The sequence below is a fragment of the Glycine max genome, chromosome 13 (genome assembly GCF_000004515.6).
Source record: "Glycine max cultivar Williams 82 chromosome 13, Glycine_max_v4.0, whole genome shotgun sequence".
Taxonomy (NCBI): Eukaryota; Viridiplantae; Streptophyta; class Magnoliopsida; order Fabales; family Fabaceae; genus Glycine; species Glycine max.
In genome coordinates, this window is record NC_038249.2 from 21,931,377 (window position 1) to 21,943,393 (window position 12,017).

Below are 12,017 nucleotides of genomic sequence, written 5' to 3' on the forward strand. Positions count from 1 at the left end.
CAAATGATCTCAAACATTCTCTAAAAAGTACTGACAAATGACAATTAGTAAGCAAAAAGACCATCCACGCTAGATGCGACAACCGAAAGTCCCATATTACAACAGAACATGTAAATTGGAATCAGTATCTAATTATGTGTTTACTCTCTCCTTGTAATAAATCTTCGATTTGAATGTTTTAAAATACCAAAAAATATGTAATTAATTAACTAATACCGATAATGAATTGAAAATGCATTGCGTAGGTGCAAGTAGTTCTTCTTGTGTTACTACTAGGGTCACATCAACTAAATTTATAAAATATTAATAGAAAGACTTTATTGTAAATATAAAAAATAGAGGGATAAAAAACATGAAATTAGAAATACAATTAAACTGATTAGTTAACATATAGAAAACAAATGCATATTTTAAATAAATATTAGTATTGACAAACATTAAAGAAGCAATAAAAAATATTTATTGAAAATATGGAAATGATTAAATACTTAACTTTTAAACAATAAGAAATTTCAAATATAGTTTTTATTCTCTAATTATTTAATGAATTCTAACAAAGTTATATTTTAAGAAATCAAACGTGTCTTTAAAAATATTTTAAGAAATACACGACTCTGTCCCGTGTATCTTTTTCAATTTGGTGAATGATTATACCTCACGTCACGACACTTAAGTGCCTGTAAATGATGACAGATAGGACATTAAGCATATCCCGTTTCCTATTGTAGATACAACAACACAATATGATAACTTACGTTACGTATGTATTTTTTTATAAGACGTGGCGTTAACATGGCTCCTCAACCATTATTATTTATTATTTCCTTTTTTTCTGAATTTGAGGAGGGTCACTGTCGATCACGAGGTTAATATGAAATTTCTCTCTGTATTATTTATTATTTTCTCGTAAATTCAAATAAGATAGTACTCATTCTAGTTCTAGATTAACAAACAAACAGAAAATGACAACGTAGCATAAAGTAGGATCCATTTCCCATTCCTCCAATGTCGTATGCCTAACTATATAGCCATATAGTACACGTCACATGTCACACTTCAACCTTTTTAAATATTACAAGATTGTTGTGCTGACAAGCCTGACATTGACACAAACACCAACGAAGTACACGACTTGGCCGTTCTAGTTCAGTTGTTAACACTCATATCCTGTTACAAATCACTTCTGCTCTTATCGTTGTTTGTTCCTCACTTTTTTCTTTCATTCAGTTTCAGTGTCACAATCCATCACAAAAACGTGTTCAACTATACTGATATTGGAGGTAAATAAGCATTTTATTTATTTATATTTATGAATATGATAAAGAAATTGATTAGTGTATGTGTTGCTTTTGAGTGTTATGCTGTGAATGGATGAAGAGTTGGGACAATTGGGTGTGTTGAAACAGGTACAAGGATCATGCTTGGGAACGGGGTTGTTGGGATCTTGGCAGAATCTGTGAATAAATGGGAAAGAAGGGCACCTTTGACCCCATCACACTGTGCTCGATTACTCCATGGTGGGACAGGTGTTTCTAGGATCATTGTGCAGCCTTCCACTAAGCGAATTCACCATGATGCTCTCTATGAAGAAGTTGGTGCTGAAATATCACAAGACTTGTCACAATGTGGTCTCATCCTTGGCATTAAGCAACCAAAGGTTCTTTTCTCTTTGTTTAATTAAATTAATCTTGTTCCCGCTAGATTGTGTTAGTTGATCAGAGATTTTTTATGATGCATATGGCTTTGATGCAGCTGGAGATGATATTACCAGATAGAGCTTATGCCTTCTTCTCACATACACATAAAGCACAGAAAGAAAACATGCCTTTGCTGGATAAGGTGTTAATTTTATATACTTATACTTCATGTTTGAAATATGACTTCAATTTTGTGGCGGTTTCTTGCAACTTCTAACTCGTTTTTGGTATTTTCCATAATCTTAGATTCTAGCTGAGAGGGCATCGTTATATGACTATGAATTAATTGTTGGGGACAATGGGAAAAGATTACTTGCATTTGGAAAATTTGCTGGTAGAGCTGGAATGATTGACTTTTTGCGCGGATTAGGACAACGTAAGTTTCTAATAGCACAGGTTTTAATTTATCATATGTTCATTGTTGAATGGCTTTGTATAGTGAGTGATCTTCAAACTTTACATCTTATCTGTTTTATTGTTCCAGGGTTTTTAAGTCTTGGATATTCAACACCTTTCTTGTCACTTGGATCATCTTACATGTATCCTTCCCTGGCTGCTGCTAAGGCTGCTGTGATTTCTGTTGGTGAAGAAATTGCGACCCAGGGATTGCCATTGGGGATTTGTCCCCTGGTTTTTGTATTTACTGGTTCAGGAAATGGTATGGAGTTAGGAAATGATACTCTATTTTTATATGTCCTATCCTTTCTTAAGTAGACGTAATCGCAAATGAAATTAAACTAATCCATTCATGCACGAACCAATATTTCTTATATCCCATTTACTTTTGCCAATTGAATGTTGAAAAGTGACACTTGTGCTGACTTTTGAATCCTTCCTTTCTTTCCTGTAGTTTGTTCTGGTGCACAAGAGATATTTAAGCTTCTTCCTCATACCTTTGTAGATCCATCTAAACTACGCGATCTACATAGAACGGTAATTGTTATGGTGTTAGGAGCCTTATTATGTTAAGAGTGTTTTTGGGTTCAACTTGTGTTAGTTGTGTGACACTTGTGCTTGACCTAGATTTTCAGTATAAAGAGGCCATTAGTAGGTCTGGTTCATATCACAACATAATGATGATTCAGAGTCTTATTACTGAATTGTAGAACTCTTTTTCCATCCAATCCCTATAATTTTGACTGTTTTCAATGTGGTACAAGATTTGATGAAGGTTCATCAAAATTTTAGACCTCGGTATAATAAATTATCCTCCCCATCCTTTCCTTGCCTCGTTAAATTGAGACAAAAGAGTAAGGTAACACATGAAGTTCCTCATAATCAGGATGGGTAACTTGTGGCAACTGGAGGAAATGTTCTTTTCATTTTTCTAGTATTATCTTTTAGTCTGGAGTGATGATTGTGAAATTCCAAAAAAGTTAGGGTAGTTTGAACAGATAAAGAATGCAACACTTTGTTACAAGTTCATCACAGTAAAACAAGTGTGTAGGAAACATCTATTATAGTTATAAATAAAGGAAATTATTAGGAATTCAAGTTTAAATAAAAATAAATCAATAGAATCTTCAAGTGTTATCTGTTATGTTATTAGCTTTTGAGATGTCTTATACTTTGCCCTGTATGTACCTTGTTTAACAGGACAAAGATCAACCAAGGCATGCTTCAAAAAGAGTTTTCCAAGTTTATGGTTGTGTTGTGACTGCCCAAGACATGGTTGAACCCAAAGATCACGTGATAGTGTTTGACAAAGTTAGTTGATCTTGATCTCGTGTTTTGAGATCTCCTCGTATCTATTTGTCTGCTAAAAATGCCTGTTTGCTAAGTTGCAAAAAAATTGGCAAGTTAATTTGTATCTGAAACCTGTTATTATCATTTGAAATAAAACCTGTTATTGGATAAGCAAAAAATTATGTCAAGCAGGGGTTGAGATTTATAAATAGTATACTAACACGATCTGGTAATTTCAGGCAGACTACTATTCACATCCTGAGCATTACAATCCCACTTTCCATGAAAAAATAGCACCATATGCATCTGTTATTGGTAGGTCCCTTCATGCATGCTACTGATAATGGAGCAAATTATATTCTATTATTTGCCACACTGCAGTGGTATGGGTAGCTAATAATTTTGTTTTGTCTTGACCTTGTTTGTCAGGAATTACTAAAATTATTTGAAGTAATTTAAATTTCTAGTTTCAGAAATTTGAATTTTTCTTTTATCATCTGTCAAAAAGAAATATTAAGAAAAAACCAAGTCTCAAAATGCTTTTTCATAGTTGAAGATGCATGTAATTCAGTTAAAGTAGTAGATTTTAAAGAAGTCTCAAGTTAGGTCACCACCAATCATCATATATTAACAATTCTGCTTTTGAATACCCTGGCCTGAAATGTTTCGTGATCAAATTATATTTCTCCTCAACTCTTGTGTTTACCATGGGTGAAGATATATCTAATTCATATGTTACTAGATCAAGAAGAACTGTAATAGTTGTCAAGTTAGCTTACCGTATATTAGTAATTCAGTTTTTGTTACATCTGGCACAAAATGTTTCTTGATAAACTGATTTTTGTTATTAAAAACCATTACTCACATTTGCTTATCTTAGTCAATTGCATGTATTGGGAGAAAAGATTTCCTCAATTGCTGAGCTATAAGCAGATGCAAGACTTAATGAGCCAGGGGTGCCCCCTTGTTGGAATAGCAGACATAACGTGTGATATAGGGGGTTCAATTGAGTTTGTTAACCGTGCTACATCAATTGATTCACCCTTTTTCAGGTATACCATGTCTCTAGTCAGGGGAAACTAATTTATTTTAGTCTCATCTACTCTATTCTACCATGAAATTTATCTTAGAAAGAGATAATAGTTTTTGCTCTAGAGTTGCTGAATATCGCGTTGTTTCAAGCACTCTGCATAGGTAACATTCTATAATGTCAAGAATTATATATGGCCCAAGTTGATATGATGAATTACAGAAGCTACATTTCATGATCTTACTTTCTGCTAATAAAATTAAGCTAAAAATAAAATACGACCAGAAAATAGAAGATTTTTTTGTCAGTACCTTTTTTCTGCTTCTGGTAATGCTTTATTTGGAAGTTGAAAATCATGTGTATGATGCTACTGGTCTACCTATGTTCAACATAAAAGCTTGGATTTTATGCACCATGAAGCCTTAACAAAATGTTTCATTATGCCCACTGCAATAAATCTCTACTTATGTCTCATATAAAGTGTCATTGCGTCATATGCCTCTTAAGGCTGAGCTAGGATGCGTTAGGAGGCCCATATAACAGAAAAAGGAGAAGTCCTAAGAAGGATGAAATACCATATAATACTTGATTGTATGTTTTAGAAGCTATAAGATTTGTAGGTGATACTTTTGCTGAAATATTATATTGGCTTACATTACATATTTACACTGTAACTTTCAGTTCAATTGCAAATATTTATGTTACAATTATTTATTTATTTATTTCTAGTATGATGTAATGTTTAAACGTTGTTGTTAGATATGATCCCTTAACAAATTCCTACCATGATGATATGGAGGGGAATGGTGTGATATGCTTAGCTGTTGACATTCTTCCAACAGAATTTGCAAAGGAGGTAGGTGCCTTCTTATTTTTGAATTCCTATACTTCCATTTGAGAAGAGAATGGTATAGGTTTGGAGAATGATCGAATATGCAATTTCATTATGGCTAGGCTTCCCAACATTTTGGAAACATACTTTCCCAATTTGTCATAAATTTGGCTTCTGCTACAGACATTACAAAGTTGCCTGCTCACTTAAGGAGAGCTTGCATAGCCAATAAAGGAGTGCTAACCTCCTTATATGATTATATCCCACGCATGCGGAGTTCTGATTCAGAGTATGTGTCTCATCTATATATTTCATTATTGGTTGTCTGTATCCTTAACTGTAAATTTTTTATAGCAAGCCTTTTCATTCACTTTGTTGGATTTTGTGCCCCTTTTACAGTTCCTGTTATTTTTCCGCTTATATAACAGGCACACACTGTCTTTTTGGCTTGCAGGGAAGTATCAGAAAACGCAGAAAATTCTCTATCTAACAAAAGGAAGTACAATATATCGGTGTGTTCTTCAGTTTCAAATATTATTATCCATTAATTGGACCCTACAAAACATGCCAAGATTAACTTGAGTTGTAGAATTTCATGGTACTCCCCACTAGTTGCTAGTTAATCTTCTGATTGTGATTGCTGAATATGACAGGTGTCTCTGAGTGGTCACTTATTTGATCAGTTTCTGATAAATGAGGCCTTAGATATTATTGAAGCTGCAGGAGGCTCCTTCCACTTAGTCAACTGCCATGTCGGTCAGAGCGTTGAAGCTGTATCATTCTCTGAACTTGAAGTAAGTAGTCATTTATTTCAAACTGAAAAATCTATTTATGTCCTCAGAAAATGTTCTTTCTCTTTCTTTTGATGTGCAATACTAAATAATTGAAACCTCTTCCATATGCTTGAAAGATGGGAAGCCTTTCATTGCTCTTGAGCTAAAGTAATGAAGATTGCTCAACAGGAAGCATATTAGATCCTAAGGAATTCACCATATGACTTGTTGTACTGTGTTTTTTAGTCATTTTTTTAATGGAAATTACATTTAAAACTATGACTTTCATACCAACTTAAAGAACTTTTAAAAATCGACGATGTCTTAACATGCTGGGTTTTGAACAGGTTGGTGCAGATGACAGGGCTGTTCTGGATCAAATCATTGATTCTTTAACTGCTATTGCTAATCCAACTGAAAATGATAGATTTTCAAATCAAGATTCAAGTAAAATTTCACTTAAGCTTGGTAAAGTCGAAGAGAATGGCATAGAGAAGGAGTCTGATCCCAGAAAGAAGGCTGCGGTTTTAATTCTTGGTGCTGGTCGGGTCTGTCAACCAGCTGCCGAAATGCTTTCATCATTTGGAAGGCCATCATCGAGCCAATGGTATAAAACATTGTTGGAAGATGATTTTGAATGTCAAATTGATATAGAAATCATTGTGGGATCTCTGTACCTGAAGGATGCAGAGCAGGTATTTTGACTGATATTTTGCGTTCACATAATAATTTCTTGATTTCTTCTATGGAAGAAGAGATGGTTTTTTACTAGGTCCTAGATTTGACATTAGATGATCAATGCAGACTGTAGAGGGCATTCCAAATGTAACCGGAGTTCAGCTTGATGTGATGGATCATGCCAATTTGTGTAAGTACATTGCACAGGTACGTTTGTCTCTTGGGAAATAACTGACCTTCATCAAACCCTATGAGATTTTGCTGGAAAAAACGTTTTGATTATTATTAACATATAGTGTACTTATAATTTTGAATTTTCCATCATTGTTAACGTTGACTATGATTTCGCCATCTTGAAACATCATGCTACATCTGATCTATATATGCTTTGTGTTCTTAGGGTCTTGACATTTTGTTTTCTTTTCCTTGTCTGCAGGTTAACGTTGTTATAAGTTTGCTGCCCCCAAGTTGTCATATTATCGTAGCGAATGCTTGCATTGAGGTACTTCGCATTATTTTATGATATTTTTCAATATTGAACTGAAATTATATACATTTAGAACAATAAAAGCAACTAAAATGACAGGTTTTTGGACAAAGCATATCCAGACTAGATTATAGTAAAGGCTGCAATAACGTGACAAGGATTGAAGTCACTTCTTGAATTTAGACATAAATCAACTTATAGATTGGTCATCCTGTGGGGAAACAAAAAAAAGAGAGATGATCCGAGTAATCTAGGAAAAAATTGTTCCCTGGTTCCAGAATCTCATAAATAACATCTGTATAGATTTTATTTTTGGTAAAAATTGCAAGGGTAGTATTTGTACATAATTATTCTTTCTTTTTTTCTACCTTAGTAAATGAATATGTTTCTTAATGCAGCTGAAAAAACATCTTGTCACTGCTAGCTATGTTGATAGCTCCATGTCAATGCTAAATGATAAGGCTAAGGATGCTGGCATAACAATTCTGGGAGAGATGGGCTTGGACCCAGGAATTGGTAGAGAGTTATTTGATAATTAGTGATCGGTTTCCAGGACTTCTGCAAAATAAAATAGTCTAAAATAGTGCATCTGGATTGATGTACTTATTAAAAACTCGGTTTTGAGTTATTGTTCTCACTTCCCAGATTTTTTTCTTTAAATTTATGTTCTAAGCATTGCACCTGTTAAACTATTACCTGTGTTTATTTTCTGATTGCATGGATGGCTACGGTATTTTTCTTCTGAGAAAGTTGAAATAAATTATTGGAAATTTTATTTACTGGGCTGAATGTTACAACATATCATATCATCAAATTTATACAAACTCCTTCAAAAATATTTGTTTGCTTCTTTTGTCCTAACACATTGGCTGAAAACCAGCTTGTGAATATTCTAGAAGCTTCTCATATTTCCAACTAAAATGGGTCTGTCTTGCAATAAGAATATAAGATTGTAGTTGTTTGATGATCCAGATCATATGATGGCAATGAAGATGATCAACCAAGCACATGTGCGGAAGGGGAAAATAAAGTCTTTCACTTCTTATTGTGGTGGACTTCCATCTCCTGAAGCTGCTAACAATCCATTAGCATATAAATTCAGGTACTTCTTGGAATCTCTTTGTCAAACTCAAGAGTAAGCACACTGAATTATGTATTTAATTAGATATGATTTGTAAAACATTTGAAAATCATATTGTAAGTTTTCATTACTCAATGCCTTTAAACTCGCTGTTTTGTAGCATTTTCATCTGGCTAACCTTTCAACTCTAGTAGGTCACATAGTCATTTTGCTTATGTGGTAAAAACTTTGATGATTGTCACTATAAGAACTCATTGGTTAATTACCCATTATTTCAGTTGGAATCCTGCAGGAGCAATCCGAGCTGGGCGTAATCCTGCCACCTACAAATGGGGTGGTGAAACTGTACATATTGATGGTAAGCTTTTAAGCAACAATTCTAACATGCTTCCACAATATGCATGCATGAATCCACTTTGAAGGTCAAATAAAATTCATGTAATTTCTATATTTGACCTCAGAGGATTCTTGCCCATTTTTGAAAAAGATTACTTCATGTTGATGCATCATACTTGTTTTTTGACCAGGGAACGATCTTTATGATTCTGCTACAAGACTAAGGCTACCGGACCTTCCTGCTTTTGCTTTGGAATGTCTCCCAAATCGCAATTCATTACTTTTAAGGGATTTGTATGGAATAACTGAAGCATCGACCATTTTCCGTGGAACCCTCCGCTATGAAGGCATGTTGTATATATGTTTCTATTGTTTCTCAGGCAAACATTTTGACATTGGTTAATACTGTTCTCTATAATATGTTTAAACTATATTAATCATAATTTGATAAAGTGGTTCCATTCTTTGAATCATGTTAAAATTAAGCAATATAGTATTTATTTAATCTTGTGGCGTGTTTAGCATAAAGGGTCTATATTTATTAATCTTTCTGAAACTTACTTGTTCTAACTTGGTGTACAGGATTTAGTGAGATCATGGGGACACTGTCTAGGATTGGCTTATTTAACAATGAAGCTCATTCGTTGCTAATGAATGAACAGAGACAAACTTTCAGAAAATTCTTATTTGAACTTCTCAAAGTTGTTAGCGATAATCCAGATGGACCATTGATAGGAGAGAATGACATCATGGAGCATATATTAACACAAGGGCACTGCAAAGATCAAAGAACTGCAATGAAGACAGCAAAAACAATCATGTAATGTAGACCATTTACCCCTACCTTATACTGGTTGGGCACATCTTGTGCTTCTGCCATACTATCATCAATAAAATATTTTTGCTTATAAAAAAAAAACTTGACTGTCTTTTTTCATATAGATTCTTGGGACTTCTTGGCGAAACAGAAATCCCTGCTTCCTGCAAGAGTGCTTTTGATGTTGTTTGTTTCCGCATGGAGGAGAGGTTATCATACACCAGCACAGAAAAGGTATATTTCTATTAATAAGTTATATGCTGAAATTTATTGAAAATTACAAAATTATATAGGTTCCACTCTTTATTTTTTAGTGTGAATGTATGAATACATGATTTTGATGATGCTAAACAAGAATCAAACAAGGTTGCTTCAAAGGATAAGCATTGCTTCAAGATTAATACGAGGTTACTTCAACAAATAAAGTCTTGCTTCAAGATTAACTCAAGATTAAACCTTGCCTCAAAACAAAGTGTTTCTAAGACATCCAAGGCTCTGGTAATCAATTATCAGACAATGTAATCGATTACCAGAAGACAATTTTTAAAAATAGCTGTTAAAAAAGGTTTTGAATTTGAATTTTGAACCTGTAATCGATTATCAGATGTTTGTAATCGATTACCAGCGGCAGAACTCTTGAAATTCAAATTCAAAAGTCATGACCTTTCAAAATATAACTGGTACCACAAGTGAAAAATTTGAGAAAAAAGTTTTTTGAAAAAACATATCTCTTCAAATCATTTTGAAAAGGCACTAAGGATTCATATATATGTGTGTCTGACCTCAAAAAATAAGAGAGATATTCTAAGAAAATTTCATTGCAAATGTTCTCTCAACAACTCTTGGACAAACACTTGCAAATCTATTAGTTCATCCAGAAACTTCAATTTGTATTATCCACTCTAAAGGAAAGAGAGAAATCTGTCTGCTCTTCTCAGAAAGTCAATTGTAATCAAGAGACTGGTTATATCTTTTGAGTTTCCTGAACACAAGAAAAAGAAAGCCTATCGTTTAAAGGGAGTTAAAGTTTGTTGGTGGGAAGATTTAGAAACTTTATTCAACCCTTATTGAGGCCACTTGTCCAACATTTATTTGATGAGTTTCATTGATGATTTATAATTTCCAATAAATTTTAATTGATAATAGAGTTTGTTAGAGAGTACATTGCTAACACTTATCTTCTATTAATTGTATGAACTGAGTCTCCATTTGACATTTTATAACTAAATGTTGCAAAACAAAAATGACTGCTTAATTTAACTTCTTTAAAAAACAGAAAAAAAAATGATTTGTATCCGCGTATCACCTTAAATACTGCTAAAGCAACTCATTTGCAGGAATGTTCAGAGATTACTTATTAAATCATACATTTAATTTCTAGTGCCTTAACTTTTACCTGATTTGAAAGCAGGATATGGTGCTTTTGCACCATGAACTGGAAATAGAATACCCAGATAGCCAAATTACAGAGAAGCATAGAGCTACTTTACTTGAATTTGGGAAGACTCTTAATGGAAAAACCACAACTGCCATGGCCCTTACTGTTGGCATTCCAGCTGCTGTTGGAGCTTTGGTATTTTCTGTTTCTTTCTGTTCTTTTATGTTGTATTCCAAGAAAATGCTGTTGGTGAATGATATCTTTTTTGCAGCTCTTATTGACAAACAAAATTCAGACAAGAGGAGTCTTAAGGCCTATCGAACCTGAAGTATACACTCCAGGTGAGCATGATATATTGGTTTGTTGTCCATTTGTTGAGTCTAGTTTTTCTATCATGCATATAGTTAAAGGGGAAAATTTGACCATAGAAATAATTAGCATACTTGCCAGTCATATGGCCACAAAATTGCAAATATTCGCATTATGTGAATTTTTTATCAAGGGTTTTGCATCAGATTAATAAATGGAAAATAAGGCTACTCAACCGCATATTTTGTCATTGACTATTGTTAACAGATGTACATTGTGGAACTAATATCAATAAATTGTATATTTTGGACTGTACTTCACAATGCTTATTTGTGAGCTATGTGGTTTTTGCAGCACTGGATATTATAGAAGCTTATGGCATCAAGTTGATAGAGACGACCGAGTAATTTTCATCTATGAATTGATGTATAGGTGTAAATTAATGTACACCATGCAATGTTTGACGTGAATAGGATAAAATATAATAATTACTGAGTTTATGGAATTGCAACTACCATTCTATACCAGTGTCAGAAATGGACCACACGGTACCAGCATAGTTATAACACTTACACATGAAGATGCCAATTTCAATTGCAGCAGTACAATCCAACCGGTAATGAAATTCTAGAAAAATTGTTAATTGGTGATCAATGAAACTACTCCCTCCTTTCTTATTTATCAGACTTAATTACTTAATTTATTAAGAATAAAAAAAATAATTAATTTAATTGATAACAAAATATCCTAAATTTATATTTTTTTTTCTTTCAAAATTACCATTGTCATTAATATATATATATATATATATATATATATATTATTAGTTAGTACAATTAATTTATAATATTTTAGTCTAAAAATAGTTATTACAAGACATTATGAACTAAGTCTTATACAAAACAACGAGCAC

At 33.3% G+C, this 12,017-nt stretch overlaps 1 protein-coding gene across 2 annotated transcripts; it reads left to right on the forward strand.

Annotated features, from left to right (window-relative positions):
- The first annotated feature begins 1,031 nt into the window (after positions 1-1,031).
- LOC100813294 (alpha-aminoadipic semialdehyde synthase) lies at positions 1,032-11,684 on the forward strand. Of its 2 annotated transcripts, none has more exons than XM_006593912.3 (26): positions 1,032-1,144; positions 1,228-1,280; positions 1,407-1,657; positions 1,753-1,839; positions 1,944-2,073; positions 2,182-2,355; positions 2,548-2,630; positions 3,294-3,404; positions 3,623-3,698; positions 4,264-4,435; positions 5,173-5,269; positions 5,368-5,534; positions 5,700-5,757; positions 5,899-6,039; positions 6,366-6,713; positions 6,823-6,903; positions 7,133-7,198; positions 7,582-7,699; positions 8,156-8,285; positions 8,543-8,622; positions 8,792-8,947; positions 9,183-9,420; positions 9,543-9,651; positions 10,829-10,990; positions 11,067-11,136; positions 11,459-11,684. In XM_006593912.3, exons 1-26 carry the CDS (start codon positions 1,047-1,049, stop codon positions 11,509-11,511), a joined length of 3,309 nt encoding a protein of 1,102 aa, XP_006593975.2. In that variant the 5' UTR covers positions 1,032-1,046; the 3' UTR covers positions 11,512-11,684. The 2 variants fall into 2 exon arrangements, with proteins under 2 accessions (XP_006593975.2, XP_006593976.2); XM_006593913.3 differs by having other exon boundaries at positions 1,032-1,123.
- The last annotated feature ends 333 nt before the right edge of the window (positions 11,685-12,017 follow it).